At 39.4% G+C, this 20,438-nt stretch overlaps 1 protein-coding gene across 3 annotated transcripts; it reads left to right on the top strand.

Annotated features, from left to right (window-relative positions):
• Positions 1 to 485: 485 nt before the first annotated feature.
• Positions 486 to 19,720, top strand: CCDC110 (coiled-coil domain containing 110). Of its 3 annotated transcripts, XM_006735027.3 has the most exons (6): positions 486 to 704; positions 14,570 to 14,625; positions 14,903 to 14,968; positions 16,208 to 16,318; positions 17,062 to 19,177; positions 19,647 to 19,720. In XM_006735027.3, exons 1-6 carry the CDS (start codon positions 587 to 589, stop codon positions 19,694 to 19,696), a joined length of 2,517 nt encoding a protein of 838 aa, XP_006735090.2. In that variant the 5' UTR covers positions 486 to 586; the 3' UTR covers positions 19,697 to 19,720. The 3 variants fall into 3 exon arrangements, with proteins under 3 accessions (XP_006735090.2, XP_081663822.1, XP_081663828.1); XM_081807696.1 differs by lacking the exons at positions 486 to 704; positions 16,208 to 16,318 and having other exon boundaries at positions 13,757 to 14,625; XM_081807702.1 differs by lacking the exons at positions 486 to 704; positions 16,208 to 16,318 and having other exon boundaries at positions 13,757 to 14,779.
• The last annotated feature ends 718 nt before the right edge of the window (positions 19,721 to 20,438 follow it).

Genomic DNA, 20,438 nt, shown 5'->3' with positions numbered 1-20,438 from the left:
AGCAAACCGCAGGCGCGGCGCTGGCGGGACGAGCTTCGCGGCCCCAGGCCCCAGGACCTCAGCGCGCACCCCCGCCTCCCGCCACTCCGACCCAGGCGCGTGCACCGCAGCCGCTCCAGGCGGCCGGCCACCCGGTTACCAGGCAACGAGCTGCCCCTGCGCGAAGCTACTGGGCGGAATGTGGGGGGGAAGGCAGTTGGGAGGAGACCTTGAGCAGCAGGAATGAGCCCGGGTGAGAGAGCCGGCGTCGGGAGTTGTCTCTTGAGGGGGAGCCCTGGGAAGCGGACGGCTAGGAGAGGGCGCCGTCCCCCCCAACCCCGGCCCCGGCGCCCCGACCCTTTCACCCCCAAGGCGGGTCCCTTCTGGAGTACCGATCTTCCCGACTAGCCGCACACCCCTGCTCTCCCCCGGGAGAAAAACACCGCCTCCGTCCCCACGCCCTGCCTTTGCTTCCAGCCTCCGGGGCACCGGGTCCCGCCGCGCTGCGTGGTCCCAGCGCGCCCTCCCGTGGCCGCTTCGGGCGCCCGCGGCCCGAATCGCACGCTTCGCCTCCCTTCTCCCAACCAAGCTAAAAGCCCGCCGCCATATGGTTGTTACAGAGAAGCATCACGAGGAAGAGGACGAAGTTGACTGCGTTCTCCTTTCAGCGTCCAAGATCCTAAATTCCTCTGACGGGGTAAAGGAAAGTGGTGGGAGTGAAACAGGTAAAATCTCCACGTCAGTGGTGTTTCTCCCTCTTACTATAGACAAGGGGTCCCCTGCCTAAATCCACTGGCCGGACAGGTTCACTTCCAGTACATACTATTATTATGGTACTAAAAATAGCTAACACAGCACACTTACTTTGTGCCAGGTGTTGTTCCAAGCACTTAAGTGTATCAATTCTTTTAATCCTCACCACAACCCTATGAAGTAGGTACTACCATCATCCACATTTTATGAGGAAACTGAGGCACAGAGTGATTAACTCCCCAAGGTCACATAGGTGGCAAATGAAAAAGCCAGTATTCAGCAGGGTGGCTCCAGAGTCCAGGCCTTAACCACCATGCTATACTATACTGCTTCTTGAATATCAAATAAGAATATTTTGGGGCAGATGTTAAAAAGATATAAATTTTTCCAAAGGAATTACTTTTTACAGTAAGTATTTGTGGACTATAGAATATTGTATAGGGAGGATATTTGAAATAACCAAAGTGCTACAATTCCAAGCTCCACATAAATCATGAACAAGATGTGTGTAAATACCCAGTTAGGGGTATCATACTGAGAATACTGAAGTTGGACTCACTTCCTTGAGAGAAGCCCAAGGAGGTTACCCACCTCTTGGAAGAGGCTGGTGGTCAGTGTGACATTCCAGGGAAGGAACAGAGCACTCTGGATAGAAGGCGGTATCTAGAGTGATGCACCAAGTTAGGAGCCCTAGTTGCCCAAAACCCACACATGACATATGGGGAATCCAGACACGGAGGGACTGAGAGAAGTGACCTGAGATCAGGACAGGATTTCTGCACCTCTCTAAATCCAGGACCTTCACACATGCCATGTCAAGGGCCCTGAAAGAAGAGCTAGAGCAACCACATCTCAGTAGACCAAAGACAACTGGATGCCCAGGGACCATCAGTATAAGCAGCATCTCCAAGGAGGCCAGCAGGACAGTGCCTGACTGGCCAATGCCCCAGTCTTCTGTGCCCCACCATCCATGAGGATATGCAGGCATCCTTGTGCAACAGGAAACCTGAACAGGGAGTAAGAGTCTTCACAGAGAGTTTAGAGGTTGTGTCAGCTCAATATTGACCTCAAAGAAAGCATTTAAGGGGAGAAGAAATTGAGGTACTTTAATTTGGCAAATCACGTGTTCTCTAACATGAGTAAGATTTAGGGCTCTGGGGAAAGATGCCAGCATGATAGAAAATGAGGTTACATACACTTATTTAAGAGCCACAGTCTATCTTGCTAAAGCAGACGAGTTACAAGTGCAGGGTCTAGCAAGGGCAGGTTTTCAGTAGCATAGATTTGAGCTGGGGTGCTGCCTTGGATAGCAAAATTAGGAGGTATGACTTTGTTCCCTCCCCTTTTTCCGTTCTCCTATCTACACTTCATTGCCACCATGTGATCCATTCCCTGAGTACTAACCGACGGAATAGTAACCCCACTTGCATAAATAATGCTGAGTTACAAGAAACCCTATAGTATTTCTGAGGTCTCTTAATTTTTTTTTTAAGATTTTATTTATTTATTTGACAGAGACACAGCGAGAGAGGGAACACAAGCAGGGAGAGTGGGAGAGGGAGAAGCAGGCTTCCCGCCGAGCAGGGAGCCCCATGCAGGGCTCGATCCCAGGACCCTGGGATCACGACCTGAGCCAAAGGCAGACGCTTAACGACTGAGCCACCCAGGCGCCCCTCTTTAATTTTAAAAGAGTAAGTGGTTAGCCTATGTAACCCTTGATTGATTGGAATGGAGATGTGAAGGATACTTTGAGACTTCGAGATATCCAGTGTGCTGTTTTTAGCACCCCTGTTCTACCCAAGTCTTCATTCATTCATCCATCCATTCATTCATCTAACAAATATTTTTGAGCAAGTACTGTCCTAGGTGCTGGGGATCCAACAGAGAACAAAATATGCAAAATACCTGCTCACATGAAGCTTACCTTCTACTGGAAGGAACAAAGGAGATTGTGTGTAATACATCCCATGGAGAAAAGTAAGGCACAGAGGGAGTGGGGGAGTATACAGAGTGTCAGAGGTGGATAGGGAGTGTGCAATTTGATTTTAAATAGGGTGGTAGGAGACCTTACGGGGCAGATCACATCTGAGCAAAGACCTGAAGGAGGTAAAGGAGTAATCAATGCAGATTTCTAGGGAAAGAGCATTCGGGCAGAGAGAACAGCAACAGTGCAGGCCCTGAGGTAGGAGAATGCCTGGCACGTTTGAGGAACAGTTGGTGTGACTGGACCAGAATGAGTAAGGGGAAGGGTAAGATCAGAAAGGAAATTGAGGAAGGGGGCACTGTAGTTCCATCTAAGGATCTGGGGGTTATTCTGCACAAAATGGGAAACATTAAAGAGTTTCGAGCAGCCATCCCTCCCCTCCATTGCAACTGGAAATTTGAAATTTTTGACTCGTCATCATATTGATAATATGATGCAGTAGTGATTAGAATAAATATTTCTTGAGCATTTAGTTTGTGCCATGCATTCTGCAAAGGGTTTTACCTACAAACTAGATAACTACTTGTGTTATCCCTCATAGCAAAGCCAGGATTCAAGCACAGACAGCCTGACCCTATGGCTTCCACGACAAAGCCCCATGCAGACAGCGTCACACCTCATTAGGCTTTGTAAAACAGTTCCTTCTAGGAATGAATTTGTGTTGTCATAGCAAAACATTTGCACCTGAGAATGACAAAGCTGTGACTACAGAGTATCTTCTTTTTTTTTTTTTTTAAGATTTTATTTATTTATTTGAGAGAGAGAGAGCATGAGAGGGGGGAGGGTCAGAGGGAGAAGCAGACTCCCCCCTGAGCGGGGAGCCCGATGCGGACCTTGATCCCCGGACTCCAGGATCATGACCTGAGCAGAAGGCAGTCTCTTAACCAACTGAGCCACCCAGGCGCCCTACAGAGTATCTTCTAACATCCTATATGGAATCATTACTATGTTGCATTTTAAAAACTCATTTGTTCTCCTTCGTCTGTTAGCTACAGGTATGCACTTAATACAGGCATATCTCAGAGATATTGTGGGTTTGGTTCCAGACCATTGCAATACAGAGAATGTCACAATAAAGTGAGTCAGATGAATTTTTTGGTTTCCCAGTGCATACAAAATTTGTGTTTATATTACTGTAGTCTACTAAGCATGCAATAGCATTATGTCTACTTTTTAAAAATGTACATACCTAATTAAAAAATACTTTTTTGCTAAAAAATGTTGACCATCATTTAAGCTTTCAGCAAGTTACAGTCACTGATTACAGATCACCATAACAAATATAATAGCAAAAAATTTTGAAATCCTGTGAGAATTACCAAAATGTGACACAGAGACACAAAGTAAGCAGATGCTGTTGGGAAAATGGAACCAACAGACTTGCTTGACACAGGGTTGCCACAGACCTTCAATTTGTAAAAAAATCACAATATCTGCGAAGCACAATAAAACAAGGTGTGCCTTTATGTTGACTAATGGCATAATCCTCTGCAGGTTTCAGAATAAATTCCCCATATCTTTAATTACTTCAAAAGCCATCCCACTGATAACTATCTTGTTTTTTACTCCTCACATTTAAATATGAGACAGCTAGAGAATTTAATTGAACATAATATGAATACTATTTCTTGCATTCCCAGTAGAGTATCAGCTTCTTCAGGGCTGGGACCCTATCTTCCACTTCGTCTACACACCTCTCAATATTGCATGTTTAGCAAAGACTTAATAAATGATGACCTTTATTGTGTTCCCCTTCCTGTGCCTATTTGGTAATTTCCCTTCCAATTCTAGAATCACATAATTCTATGTGGTTGACTAAGTATTGCTGAATTTTAAGATTAGCTTTCCTTTGGGAATAAGTAGTAGCCAATGTCTCCAAAACTCATAAAAAACCAAAAAGTTATTTTAATAGCCATTAAAAACCGATAAATCCAACTCTCTGCCTATTCTATATCTTCACTGAATCCTCTGAACATTGCAGGAGAAAGCCATTCACTTCTGAGTCATAACATGGATCTCAGTGCTCCTTGGAACACTTTATTTCCCCAGCAAATGCTTTTTCAAAACTTCTCCAAGATAACTATTTCACTCTATTGTTTCCTCAATCTCCAAAACCCTTCACCACTACCTCTAAACTCATTAACATAATCTCACACTATATGAAAAAAAAGAAGCAATCAGACCCAAACTCCCTGACCCTCAAACTTAAAATTTGCTGACCTACCTGCTTGTGTACCCGTATTATCTGCTGTCCCCCATTTCTTGTTTGTCAAGTTTTTATTTAAATTCCGTTTAGTTACCAGTGTTATATTCATTTCAGGTGTACAATATACAGATTCAACACTTCCATACAACACCTGGTGCTGGTCACACAAGTGCATTCCTTAATCCCCATCACCTATTTCACCCATCCCCCACCCCCGCCCCCTCTGGTCACTGTCAATCAGTGTGTTCTCTAGAGAATCTGTTTCTTGGTTTGCCTCTTTTTTTTCCCCTTTGCTCCTTTGTTTTGTTTCTTAAATTCCACATATGAGTGAAATCACATGGTATTTGTCTTTCTCTGACTGACTTATTTCACTTAGCATAATACTCTCTAGCTCCAGCCATATTATTGCAAATGGCAAGATTTCATTCTTTTTTATAGCTGAGTAGTATTCCATTGTATATGTGTACCACTTCTTCTTTATCCATTTATCAATAGATGAACCACCTGGGCTATTTCCATAATTCGGCTACTGTAGATAATGCTACTATAAACATCAGAGTGCATGTATTCCTTTGAATTAGTATTTTTTTATTCTTTAGGTAAATACCTAGTAGTGCAATTCCTGGATTGTGGGGTAGTTCTGTTTTTAAACTTTTGAGGAACTTCCATACTGTTTTCCACAGTGGCCGCACCAGTTTGCATTCCCAATAACTGCAAGAAGATTCCCCTTTCTCCACATTCTCACCAATCATTTCCCTGATGATAAGTGATGTTGAGCATCTTTTCATGTGTCTGTTGGCCATCAGTATGTCTTCTTTGGAAAAATGTCTATTCATGTTAACTGACCATTTTTAAATTAGATTATTTTGGGGGTGTTGAGTTTTATAAGCTTTATAAAATTTATATTTTGGATACTAGTCCTTTTCAGATATGTCATTTGCAAATATCTTCTCCCATTCTGTAGGTTGCCTTTTAGTTTTGTTGATGGTTTCCTTTGCTGTACAGAAGCTATTTTGATGTAGTCCTAATAGTTTATTTTGCTTTTGTTTCCCTGGACTCAGGAGAGATACCTAAAAAGAATTTGCTATGGCCAATGTCAAAAAAGTTACTGCCTATGTTCTCTTCTAGGATTTTTATGGTTTCAGATCTCACATTTAGGCCTTTAATCCATTTTGAATTTATTTTTGTTATAGTATAAGAAAGTGGCCCAGTTTCATTCATTTGCATGTAGCTGTCCAGTTTTCCCAACACCATTTGTTGATGAGACTCTCCTTTTCCCATTGGATATTCTTTCCTGGTTTGTTGAAGATTAATTGACCATATAATTGTGGGTTTATTTCTCAGTTTTCTATTCTGTTCCATTGATCTATGTGTCTATTTTTGTGCCAGTACCATACTATCTTGATCACTACAGCTTTGTAATATAACTTGAAGTCTGGAATTGTGATGCCTCCAGCTTTGCTTTTCTTTTTCAAGATTGCTTTGGCTATTCAGGGTCCTTTGTGGTTCCATACAAATTTTAGGATTGCTTGTCCTAGCTCTGTGAAAAATGCTGTTGGTATTTTGATAGGGATTGCATTAAATGTGGAGATTGCTTTGGGTAGTATAGACATATAACTATATTTGTTCTTCCAATCCATGAGCACGGAATGTCTTTCCATTCCCTTGTGTCACCTTCAGTTTCTTTCATCGATGTTTATAGTTTTTAGAGTACAGGTCTTTCACCACTTTGGTTCAATTTATTCCTAGATATCTCATTGTTTGGGGTACAGTTGTAAATGGGATTGATTCCTGAATTTCTCTTCTGCTGCTTCATTATTGATGTATAGAAATGCAACAGATTTCTGTGCGTTGATTTTGTATTCTTCAGCTTTACTGAATTGGTTTATCAGTTCTAGCAGTTTTTTGGTGGATTTGTTCAGGTTTTCTGTATAGAGTATCATGTCATCTGCAAATAGTGAAAGTTTCATTTCTTCCTTGCCCATCTGGATGCCTTTTATTTCTTTTTGTTGTCTGATTGCTGTGGCTAGGACTTCCAATACTATGTTGAATAAAAGTGGTTCAGGTGGACATCCTTGTCTTGTTCCTGACCATAGAGGAAAAGCTCTCAGTTTTTCCCCATTTAGGTTGATATTAGCTGTGGGTTTTTCATATATGGACTTTATTATGTTGAGGTATGTTCCCTCTAAACCTATTTTGTTGATGGTTTTTACCGTGAATGTATGATGTACTTTGTCAGATGCTTTCTCTGCATCAATTGAAATGACCATATGGTTCTTATCCTTTTTTTTTATGAATGTGATGTACCATGTTGACTGATTTGAGAATATTGAACCGCCTTTGCAATCCAAGAAGAAATTCCACTTGATCTTGGTGAATGATTTGTTTAATGTATTGATGGATTTGGTTTGCTAATATTTGAGAATTTTTGTATGTATGTTCATCAGGGATATTGGCCTGTAGTTATCTTTTCAGTTGTGTCTTTATCTGGTTTTGGTATCAGAGTAATGCTGGCCTCATAGAATGAATTTGGAATTTTCCTTCCTTTTCTATTTTTTGGAATAGTTTGAGAAAAATAGGTGTTAAGGACTACTTTTGTCTTGCTGCTTTTAAGATTTTTTCTTTATCACTATATGTTGCAAATTTAATTACAATATGTCTTTGTGTTGGCCTGCTTTTGTTCATTTTGATGGGAGTTCTCTCTGCCTCCCGGATCTGGATGTTGTTTCCTTCCCCAGATTAGGCAAATTTTCAGCTATTATTTCAAAAAAATTTTCTGTCCCCTTTTCTCTCTCTTCTTCTTCTGAGACTCCTATAATATGAATATTATTATCTTTGGTGGAGTCACTGAGTTCCTTAAATCTATTCTCATTTTGCACAATTTTTTTTCTTCTTTGTTCAACTTGATTACTTTTCATTACTCTGTTCTGGGTCATTAATTCATTCCTCTGCTTCTTCCAGCCTGCTGTTCATTGCTTCGAGGGTGTTTCTATTTTCATTTGTTGCACTCTTCATTTCTGATCATCAGTGAGACTCTTTTATCTCTGTGGTAAGGGTCTCACTGATGTCTTCTATTCTGCTCTCAAGCCCAGTGAGTATCCTTATGATCATTGCTTTAAATTCTCCATCAGGCATGTTAGCCCAGTGAGTATCCTTATGATCATTGCTTTAAATTCTCCATCAGGCATGTTACTTGTATCTGTTTTGCTTAGACCACTGGCTTTGGCCTTATCTTGTTCTTTCATTTGGGATAAATTCCTGTGTCTTCACATTTTATCTACGTATCTGCCTTCTTTCTGTATTAGAAAAACCAGTTGTGTCTTCTGCTCCTGAAAGTAATAGCCTCATGAAGAAGAGGTCATGTAGTTCCCAAGGCCTGGCACTTCAGAGAGTGCCTCTGGTGTGTGCTGCGTGCACTCTGCTGTTGTGTTCTGGCTGCTCTATCTTTCAGGCCAGTCATCTGCAGAGTCTCTCCTTGCATGCTGTGGGCAGTGTTTGGTCCCTGGCCTGAATGTGGTGAGTTTGAGCTAGATGTGTTCTGGACTGCTTGTGAAATGAGACCTCTCACCACCTCCACTGGAACTGAGGCCCTACAAAACTTTCTGGTCAGGAGACATGGTGTGGGCAGGGGCTTGCACTGGTCTTCTGGGAGAGGGACCTGCCATGCTGGGACTGAGACAAGCATGTTTGAGAAGGGCAGTTCCACTGCAGCACAGGGCGGTAGGGCTTGGTGTAAGCAAGTTAGGCACCCACAGGTGGCTCTGTGTTTATGCTGAGGGGCGGGGGAGGGAATGGCACTGGCCAGCTCCTTTGTTCCCTCAGAGTTGTTTCTGTGAATGCTGCCTCTCAGGGACATGCTCTGAGAAGAGCAGAAAATCTCCTCACTGTGTGCCCCAGGTGCTCTTCAGATGGCTGTTTCCACACTCTCTGCCCCCTTGTTGTTTGCCTGCCTTCTGTCTAGGAGCAGCACAGGGCTGTCTGGGCTCTATCCCAGCCAAGGCTGCTGATGTTTAAAACTCCAGGATTTAAGCCCCACTGATTGCAAAAACTCAATGAATTCAGCCCCTCTCATTTTCTAAGCCAATGGCTTTGGGGAAATGTTCTCCTTGTGCATTCCCCTGTGTGCTCCTCTCTCTCTCCCTCCCTTCTCTGCAACCATGACTCCTTCCCCTGCACAGCAGCTATGATCTGTCTCTCCCCTAAACCACATTTCCACACTTCCTATTTTCTTTGATATGGCCTGTTTTCTTGCTTTAGTTGTGGAGTTTTTTTTCTGTCGGTCTTCAGGTTGATTCCTGGGGCATTAGGATGATTTGATAGTTATCTAGTTGTATTCATGGGACAAAGTGAGCCTAGGGTCCTCCTACTCCACCACCATCTTCCTGCTCCTGTTCCTGCTGTCCCCAGTTTCAATGGAAGAATTGTCCCTGCTCAATCAAAACTCATTTCCTCTTTATCCTAGCTCTCCTGGAATTCTCAGATACTCAGCTTCTGCAATTAACCTCCCTCATTCTCCAGAATTACTCTTCTCCTTTCCTACTACATGATTCCAGCAGGAAGCAGGCATGTTAGAATCTCTCATGGTTAAAAAATTCTTCCTGACCTTCACATCTCTTCTAACATGCACCCTATTCCACTAGGCACCCTATTTCTTTCCACAGTAAAACTCAAAAGAGTTGCCTATACCCAATGCCCACAAATCTTTAAATTCCATTCTCTCTAGCCACTTCATTTGAGTTTTTGTGCCTGTCACTGCACAGAAACTGCCCTTGTCTAGGCCAGCAGTGACATCTGTATTTTCCAATATAGTGTTCATATCCATTCCCCTGAACCAGAGACGGGAATATCCCACTGCCTTTTGATGTCCACTTTGACAACTAACAGGAAACTTAACTTTAACATATCTAAAAGTTTTCCCTAAAACATCTTCCTACTCCATTCTTTTCCATTTTAGTAAATAACATCAGATTTCATCATCCATCTGCTCTCACCAAAAAAAAAAAAAAAAAAAAAAAAACAGGAGTCATCCTTCCTTCATCTCTTCTGGCCACATTTAACCACCTAACAATGCTTTATCTTCAAAACCTATTCTAAATCCACCTATATTTCTCCATCTTCCCTTCTGCCATTCTAGTCCAAGATACCTTTGTCTCTCACTTGGATTACCATAGTAGCCTTGCCATTGCCACCTTATAACCCATTATCATGCAGTAGAGTGACCATAAATGTTTCTTTTCAGATCAAATCATTCTCATGTTTGAAACCCTCTAAAGCTTCCCATTTCACTTAAAATAAAAGCCAAACCACTCAGGTGGCCCACAAGGTCCTACATAATCTAGCCCTGTCTCCCACTCTGACCTCTAATCATAATGGGCTTCCATCTGCTCATTAAGCCACAGCCATATTGACTTTCCTTCTGTTCTGCAAACACAGATAAGCATGTTACGCTTCAGGACTCTGTCATGTCCTCTGCTCCAAATCTCTTCCTACAGATGTTCACATGGCTGGCCTTTTCTTATCATATGGTAATCTTGGCTGAAGCCAGTGGAACTGCCTTTCTCAAACATGCTTGCCTCAGTTCCAGCATGGCAGGTCCCTCCCCCAGAAGACCAGCGTAAACCGCTGCCCACACCATGTTTCCTGACCAGAGAGTTTTGCAGGGCTCAGTTCCAGTGGAGGTCAGATGCGCAGTCCAGAGCACACCTAGCTAAAACTCACCACATTCAGGCCACGGACCAGGCCAGATAGGCCTCTGCCAACCACTTTCTCCAGTGCTGTCCCCATCCTCCCTGTCACATTAGCCTATCCTCTTTGTGTTATTTATCACTATTTGAAAGTATCTTGTTTATTTCTTTGTGTGCTTTTTATTTTCTGCTCATTCTCCAGAATGTAGGTACCGCAAGAGGTTTACAGGTTGTCTTATTTATTGCTGTGTCTCTAGTACCTATAATTTGGCATACCACATACTAGACACTCAATATTTGAATGAATGATGTTGTTGAAGGAATGAATCACTAAATGTGAAATAAACAAAAAAACGCTAAATCATTAACTTTTAAAAATTATTCTAGGCTTTCAGATAGAGATTTTAGAGCCAAGGAAGACCCCAGACCTCCCTCCTCCAGTACCAAATGAAATAAACAAAAGAAAAAAAAAATTAGAAAACCAGCAAAAACTTCACCAGCAGCACCTGAAGGACATAAAATTGGAAAACAGAGGCCAAAAATAAAGACAGAAGATTCTGGCAAGGCAAACTACTGACTGGCTTCTGACTTTCAGAAGCAATAAAACAAGTCAAAATCCTGAAAATACTCATTAATGCCCCTCCCACTGTTAATACAAAATGTGAATACAAAAAGAGGAAATACCTGTGTCTTCCTTTCTGCTGATTGGGCTTTAGGTGGGTAGAGAGGAGCAGCTAGGAGAATAGGTAAGTAAACCTGGACACTGATCAACAGGGGCTTACTTTGCTCTGAGGAAAGAAGTTCTGAGTAGGGCTGCCATTGGCTCATGGGGTGCCTTTGCATGGATTAGAGAAAGGTATATCAGACTCTAGGTATATGCAAACCCACATAGGGTACTGGTTAGCTGAGTGCAGTGGAGCATGGGACACATCTCAGCCCACATTTATCTTTTGGCCAGGAGCCCTTGTGTAGTGAACAACCTTTACAATCTTATGTGGCAGTCCTAGTTCCAGGACTCCATACTGAATTAAGAGAATGATCCCAATCAAGAGAATATCTCCCTAGGGTAATAAGATATATCTCCTCTAGATTTCTAACCAGTCTCAGGGAACAACAACAAAATGGCAGCGATCACATCCTCCAATGGAGGCTTCACACAGCTCCAAATGATGTCTCTTCCCCCAGACCCCCCTCACCTAATTTTTAGGCTATAGAAAATGGATAGTAAAACACCCTGGCCCTGAAACCATATTTCAGAGGGACAGACCAATGGACTCCAAGAAGAATGTCAAGAGAAAACATCTACAGTATGTCAAAGAAAACAAATTCTGAGCAGAGTTACTCAGGTTGCACTGAGCCATATGAAAAGAAGCATCATGGTAACTGCAATCATACGATGGTCAAAAAAGAAGGAAGAGATGGAGGGAGGGAAATATATGTAGAAGCAGTGTGTAAATCTCATGTTCTTTCTTTAAAATCTTGTATTTGCTATATCCCTTTACCAAGTCTTTAAATTTCTTTTGACCCATACTTCGTACTCAGTTTTAGCAAAAGAAATACGGTACCTAGCCTTCAATTTGCAAGTCCTCCTAATGAGACAAAAGAAACCTGTGTGGAAAAGGGAAGCTGGTGCTGTAGATGCAGAAAGGAGATGGAATTCTGAACAGTAAATCCATTAAAAATAAAGTTGACAGCTGAAAATATTTATAATAATAATGTCCTATCTTTGTGTTTAAAATGTAAAGCATCATAAAACATCACAGTGTAAAAATAATGTAATAAGCAAATATCATGGAAAGTGGGAAGTAAATGTGAGAGCAAGTATAATGCTAATTTTCTCATCATTTACTCCCCTTCTTGGCAAGGACTAAATCAACACTGAATACAGTGGAAGTATACATTATTAAAAAACATAAAAATTCCAATCTCTTAGACCTCATGATATATTTTCATTAGCTTAAAGGGGTTTTATAGGAAATAATCTTTCACATAGTGAAAAAAAATCTGAACAATAGTGATAATTTCAACTAATTGCGGTTTTCTCTATTCTATTAAAAGAAACACAAATTTAATACTACTTATCAAAAGTAACATGTATAGGGGCACCTGGGTGGCTCAGTTGGTTAAGTGGCTGCCTTTGGCTCAGGTCATGATCCCAGGGTCCTGGGATCGAGCCCTACATCGGGCTCCCTGCTCAGCAGGAAGCCTGCTCCTCCCTCTCCCTCTGCCTGCCTCTCTGCCTACTTGTGCTATCTCTCTGTCAAATAAACAAATAAAAAAATCTTAAAAAAAAAAAAGTAACATGTATAATATTATCCCACTGTTCTAAAATAATTTCTTTTTTTCTGCATATATGCATAGAGAGCTGACTGAAAGGAGAGTACCTAAAATTCATAATGGTTAATTCTGGGTGGTGGGGTTCTAGGTAATATATTGGTTTTGATTTACAATTTGAGTTCATTTAGAAGTTGTCTTAGAGTCTGAAAAACTTTGGGATGCCTTGTTGCATTCGTCCAGATCTCACTTGAGTTTTGTTTTGTTTTTTAATCTCTCTGAGATGAACAATTCAGACTATTGTTTTATTCCTAGTAAGATGCAAAGCTGAGCAATACCCAAACAGACTCACTGTCCCTCCCTGCCCTCCGATGAAGGTGGGATCTTCAGTTGACCAAACAGCTCCAAGCTCTGAACCAAAGTTGCTCTCTCAGTGTTGAAGGGCCAGATGGCAAATGGGGGGTGGGGGGGTGCTTGTACTTTGCAACGAGCTCCTATAACATCTGGCAGACTGTCATTCCAAATGAGGGATGTGCTGACCTCTTTTAAAAACTTCTCTTAGGGCAGGGCGCCTGGGTGGCTCAGTTGGTTAAGCGACTGCCTTCGGCTCAGGTCATGATCCTGGAGTCCTGGGATCAAGTCCCGCATCGGGCTCCCTGCCCGGCAGGGAGTCTGCTTTGCCCTCTGACCCTCCTCCCTCTCATGCTCTCTGTCTCTCATTCTCTCTCTCTCAAATAAATAAATAAAATCTTTAAAAAAAAAAAAAACACTTCTCTTAGGGCAGAAATTGTCAGCCTAGGGGAACATTCCATCATAACTCTCATTTCATTTGAGACACTGAGTGTTTTTTAAATTATTTAATAAAAATTTACAAAGCAAGCAAAAAACCTATTTGGACAAAGAGGGATATATGTCAGGAAATTTGCAAACAGTTTATAGTCTCTCCCCTGTTACATATCTTTAATCTATTTTCTAGGAAGGAACACATGGGTTTTTATAGTATTTTGCTTAAGAGCATTACAAACATTATGCTCTGTAAGTCCAATTTGTTTTCCATGATGAGGAAAAACAGCACATGGCCATTTCATAGACACTGAGACCTACACAGTACTTTGTCAAAGGTCTCCCACAATAGGATTATTAGTTGTTTGTTTTTTTAAATGCAGTTTATATTGCAGAAACAAAGATAATTGAGTTTTTGAGAGTTCCAAGTTTGGCATCACAAGTTAATGGTTTATTATAAAAGTAAAACCACTATTACAATCTCAAGTGAAAATTATTTAAGCCAAGTGAAAATTATTTCTTGGGCACCTGGGTGGCTCAGTTGGTTAAGCGACTGCCTTCGGCTCAGGTCGTGATCCCAGAGTCCTGGGATCGAGTCCTACATCGGGCTCTCAGCTCAGCGGGGAACCTGCTTCTCCCTCTGACCCTCTCCCCTCTCATGCTTTCTCACTCTCTCATTCTCTCTCTGTCTCTCAAATAAATAAATAAAATCTTTTTTTAAAAAAAGGAAAATTATTTCTTGATCTTATTATGTGACTAGCATTGGGTTCTTCCTAATGTGAACATCAAAATTCTCATTATCTTTGTCTCACTATCCAAGAAAGTTAGGAGACTACTTTCTATTACAGTTGTTTAAAAATAAAACTTAAGAATTAGATCATATGGTTTTTCAATTTTGCTTTTTAGAATATGGCTGCATATCAGAATCAGAACATCAAATCCAACCACAATCAGCACTGAAAGTAAGTTCATTTTCATTTCGTTTTTTTTTTTTTTCTCCAAATACCTGTGTAAAGGCTGATCTCTTTCAGAATAAATACTTCCAAAATTCACGTGGATTTTCCACAAAAATCTTCATGAAAATACATTGGAGAATTAGCAAGAATGACTAAGAATGTGAGTCCTTTGACCCTCATGTGATCATTTCTGGTAATAGGCAACTTTGGGGGATATATATAAAAAGAAATAATAGCAATTTCAAAATGGTTCAATTTCATACCATGTTTAATTTTATTATAGGCCCTTCAGCATCAACTGGAATCATTTCAGGCTCTCCGAATACAGACTTTGCAGAATGTTAGCATGGTATGTTTCTTTTAATCTCTATATGGGAGATATCCAAACTTAAGATATCATCCCACATTTCTAAGCTAATGATCACTAGCCAACTGATTAGTTCATGTAGAATGTAATAAAATAAGAATATTCCAGGCTCAAAATTTGTTTGGGGGAAACTACATTCTATTATCGTTGAATTTGGATATGAGCCAAAAAGAAATAGTACTCACTGATTTTTTTTTAAATGTATGTTTAAAGTGCTACCTATATATAGTTTACAGATGGGAACTCTCATTATAAGTGAGAAGAAATCTAACTCAAATCCACCTAGGGAAAAAGTGTATCTTATTAGTGCAGGTAACTGAAAACCCTAGGGACAAACAAGTTCACCTGGCGATGGCTTAATCCATATGATCAGGACTTCGGTCATCAGGAACCCATCTCACTCCTTATTTTGGTTTTGCTTTCCACTATACTGGATTCTCAGACTCCATGTGGTAGCAAAAGGGCTGCTAGAAGCGCTAGGCTTTTATCCTTCCAGATTCCAGTCAGCGAAGAGACCATGCTCTTTTCTTCCTTAAGAGTTTATACTGAAGTGCTTGGACTGATTCTGACTGCCTGAGATTGGTTCATATGCAATCCTTGAACAAATCACTGTTGAAAGGAAGGCAGTGTTCTGACTGGTTAGCTCTCAGTCACGTGCAGCTGAAAGTGGGATCACCAAAGGCACATGGACTTTATCCAGAACAAATAAGAGATAGTATTAACAGAAGAATAGGGTAGGGATATTGGTGGTACATAACACAACACATACTCACTAAAGCCCAATATAAACTTCATCCTAATATTCTTATACTAAAAGCAGGTGCAGGGAAGTGGCAAGAGAAGACAAACTCCTCCTCAGGGTAATCGAATAGATTCAGTTCTGATGACAGAGATCAAAAGTCTCTGCTTTATTCAACAATATAAAAATCAAACATCCAAAATTACTTGAATATAGTTCATAAAACTTTATTGCTTTACTAAAGTAAGTTTTCCTGATTTTACAATCATATAATAAAGACATAATTTTCTTTAAAAATTCCTTTAATGATAGAGATTATTATAAATTAAATACATGTATTTTATATTTTACATGATGGAAAAGAATTTTTATGTCCAGGAAATTTAAAGGTATCTTTGAATTATAGTATCTGTTATTCCTATACATTCATAAGTTTATAAATCTGAAATAAAATTCTAACATTATCAATTTATCTTTTAAAGGTACAGTCTGAAATCAGTGAAATCTTGAACAAAAGTATTATTGAAGTAGAAAACCCACAATATAGCTCAGAAAAAAATCTAGTATTTGGCACACGCATTGAAAAAGCTTTGGTATGTTATTCTGTACAAAACTATTTCTATATTTAGTCACTTCAAAAATGTTACCACAACCATTTTATCTTCACCTTTACATTCTTAACCTTCTTCATGGGTCAAATGGACTGTCAGAGGAATACCTAAAAGATTCCCAAGTACATTGAAATATAAGGCAGGTTTTTTTTAGCCTGTCTATCCACTTAGGAATTTTTCTACTTTTAGGATTGACCAAGACCTGAGATGAATTCTCTAGAAACAGGCTGGAACCAAAGTCACTCTGTCTACACTGATTAGAGCTCGCATTTCTAGAATAGTCACAGCCCTAGAATCATCTGAAATAGGAATGCAAGCTAAGGTTGACAAACAGCCCGGAAGTGGAAATATTCATTTCCCTTAAAATTCCTATTGCATTTGACCTATTGCTTCTATCTTCCCCATCTATCTACAATGGTCTCCTAAGGGATTCTAAATTTCTATTTCTGATATTGAGAAGGGTTGACCCATGTATGTCACCCTCTGAGGAAATAAGTATAATTTCTAAGCAAATTGTGAAGACCAGAGTTACAGATCTCAAAATAACTGTTGTTAGATTTTTCTGGAGAAAATGAGTCATATTCATTAGGCCTCTTTGCCTGTAGAAATGGATAAAATGTTCATCTGGGTTGTAAAAATAAATCCTCCACAAAATATTTTCTTGATTTGCTTGTCATGTGGCAAATGATATAGTACATTTATAGTGTGCTTTTTATTGTCACTAGCCTATAGAGAATCAAAAAGAAATCCTTTCTATGGAGAAAATTCATCATTTTGAGGAGTCCAACACTATTCATTCAACAGAAGAAAAATTCAGCAGTGATATTGTTAACAGTCTCTGTCAAGGTATAGATACTCCATCCCAGATACATTTCAAGGACCTATTAACTCAGAGAACTTCAACAGATAATTCAGCTTCAAACATAATTATGAACCCTTCAGAAAATTCTGACATGGTGAAGAATTATAATAACCTTTATAGTTTTCTACCTCATGCACCTCAAAATATGATGCCTCAAGCTGATACAGTAATTCTGGATAAATCCAAAATTACCGAGCCTTTCCTCAAGCATGGATTCTGTGAAAATTTAGACGATATCTGTCGTTCTATCAAACAAATGAAGGAAGAACTACAAAAGTCACATGATAGAGAACTGGCACTTACAAATGAACTTCAAACTTTAAAAACTGACACAAATGTTCCAAGAAATGGTAAATATGACCTGTCCCCCAGTCACAAGGAAAAAATTAACTTTATTAAGGAAGAAAATATAGAAAGTAACTTAAATGAAGATATAAAATCAAAGAGAATTGCAGAATTAGAAGCATTAGTAAACAAATTACTACCATTCAGGGAAACAGTGTCAAAATTCCATGTGAATTTTTGCAGGAAATGTAAAAGGTTATCCAAGAGTGAAATGCACAGGGGAAAGAGAAATGAGAAAAACAGTAAGGAAATTCCTATCACTGGCAAGAATATTACAGATTTAAAATTCCATTCCAGAGTTCCAAGACATACACTGTCATTCTTTGACCCAACAAAATATGAAATGAAAGACAAAGAAACACAACCACTAGTATCAAAACAAGGACCAATAATGTTTGAAAATGAGAAAACATCCAAAGTCAATTCTGTTACTGAGCAGTGTGTTGCAAAAATTCAGTACTTACAGAATTACCTAAAAGAATCTATGCAGATACAGAAAAGAGTAACAGAACTGGAGAATAAAAATCTAACCCTTAAGACCAAAATAAAACCTCTTGTGTTTACTACACAGTCTCTGATACAGAAAATTGAAACATATGAAAAGCAACTTAAGAATTTGGTTGAAGAAAAGAATGCTATTCAGTCCAAGTTAATTAAAACAGAAGAAGATGGTAAAGAATGTCTTAAAGAATTGAAAAAAATAATTAGTAAATATAATGTTCTTGTAGGACAAAATAAAACTCTAGAGGAAAAAAATAGTCAACTTTCTTTGGAGAAGCAACAAATGATAGAAACATTAGATCAACTAAAAAGTAAGGAACACAAAACTCAAAATGATATGGCCATAGTCAATAACGAAAATAATCGAATGAGTATAGAAATGGAATCAATGAAAACAAATATTCTATTGATACGAGATGAAAAGGAAATGCTAGAGAAAAAAACATACCAGCTTCTAAAGGAAAGAAGCTCAGTTGAAAATGAACTGAAGGAAAACCAACTAGAGATAATGCAGCTAAAAGAGAAAGAAAGGTTGGCAAAAACTGAACAAGAGACACTTCTTCAAATAATAGAAACAGTTAAAAGTGAAAAACTTAATCTTGAAACAACATTACAAGAATCCATTGCTGCTAGACAAATGATGGAAAGAGAAATTGAGAATATTCAAACATACCAATCCACTGCAGAGGAGAATTTTCTGAAAGAAATAAAAAATGCAAAATCAGAAGCAAGTATTTATAAGAATAGTTTGTCAGAAATGGGCACTGAATGTGAAATGTTATCAAAAATGGTAATGGAAATTAAAACAGATAATCAGATTCTAAAAGAAGAACTAAAAAAACATAGTAAAGAAAATATAAAATTTGAAAACAGCATCAGTAGACTTGCAGAAGATAAAATACTTTTAGAAAACTATGTAAGAAGTATAGAAAATGAAAGGGATACCTTAGAATTTGAGATGCGGAATCTTCAAAGAGATTATTTAAATCTAAGTGAAAAAGTCTGCAGTCCACAGAGTGACCTATCAAAAAAGGGTTATATTTCAAGAAGAGAGAAATTCCATTTTGACAACTATGATACTTATGAAGACACCTCTGGTCCTAGGAGTAGGCCTTTGGCTCCTGATTTGAAAGGTATGTAATATTGCAGTGGATTAGTAGAGATGTGTTTAAGATTTTTTTCACCTATTGGGCACTAGCCAGAGTACAGTAATAAGAAGGAAACTTTTAAGATGAATATAATTTATTCTTGTAAGATTTGTACCCAATTTATTATCTATTGGAATTATTTAGGACCTTTGCTCTTTTGGGGCGCCTGAGTGGCTCAGTTGGTTAAGTGTCTGTTTCTTGATCTCAGCTCAGGTCTTGATCTCAGGGTCATGAGTTCAAGCCCTACATTGGGCTCCACACTGGGCATGGAGCCTACTTTAAAAAAAAAAAAAAGGAATTTTGCTCTTTTGATAAAACTCATGTTGTTATTTTATTTATATTACTTCTATACATTGTATATGCACACAGCAACTTTGGCAGGGAGCAGGGTTTTTGTTTCTGTTTTCTGAAGTATACTTGGCACTCCCACATTAAAAAATTCTTTTTTTTCCAGGAATTCCAAGTCAACTGTATCAATTGCTTCCATCCAAGATATGTAAATAAATTTCTAAAATCAATGTTTCAAAATCCTTTGTCCAGTACTTTTTTCTCCACAAATTATTTTTTTAATTAATAATTAGAGAAAGAGAGAGTGCTGGGGGGTGGTGCGAGGAGGGATAGAGGGAGAGAGAGACTATCAAGCAGACTCCCCACCAAGAGCAGAGCCCAATGTGGGGCCTGATCTCAGGACTCTGAGATCATGACCTGAGCTGAAATCAAGAGTTGGATGCTTAACTGACTGAGCCACCCAGGTGCCCCCTCCACAAAATTATTTTAAATTCACTTTTACATAGGATTATAATTACCTTGTAATTAGAGTAATTTTTTAATTAGAAACTGCAATTAGGTATATATTTTTATATTGTCAAGAACTGTGAACAGCCTTGAGATTTCACTGAACTTGTAAGCTAATGTTGGTCTGACAGTTTCATGGATTCTAGTGGAAGACATGAGAGTCCTGGGTCAGGGATAAAGAACAGTTTGTTGCTCACAGCAATAGCAGTAGCCAGAACACCAGCACTTTTGCATTGATTCTCCAAGCCCCAATTCCTATATGCAGCATGAAAAGGGTCACACAGCATGTTGCATTACCGGAGAGAACTCTGAACTTAGGGAACCCAAATCTTTTATGAGTGCAGTAAGCATGCCTATGCCTCCCCTTTGCTCTTGATGGAAACATTACCCTTATTATATAGGACAGTTACCATACTTGTCCTTGCTCCAGAGGAAACACTGTCTTTAGCTT

Source organism: Leptonychotes weddellii, chromosome 2 (genome assembly GCF_054177405.1).
Source record: "Leptonychotes weddellii isolate Sample4059 chromosome 2, ASM5417740v2, whole genome shotgun sequence".
NCBI lineage: Eukaryota > Metazoa > Chordata > Mammalia > Carnivora > Phocidae > Leptonychotes > Leptonychotes weddellii.
The sequence above is the reverse complement of the archived record's forward strand: the minus strand, read 5'-3'. Positions and strand labels throughout refer to the sequence as shown.

Coding starts and splice junctions, on each gene's coding strand:
- CCDC110 (XM_006735027.3), top strand. CDS start 587: ATGGTTGTTACAGAGAAGCATCACGAGGAAGAGGACGAAGTTGACTGC. Junction 16,319..17,061: donor CACGCATTGAAAAAGCTTTG/GTATGTTATTCT, acceptor TATTGTCACTAG/CCTATAGAGAATCAAAAAGA. Junction 19,178..19,646: donor TTTGGCTCCTGATTTGAAAG/GTATGTAATATT, acceptor TTTTTTTTCCAG/GAATTCCAAGTCAACTGTAT.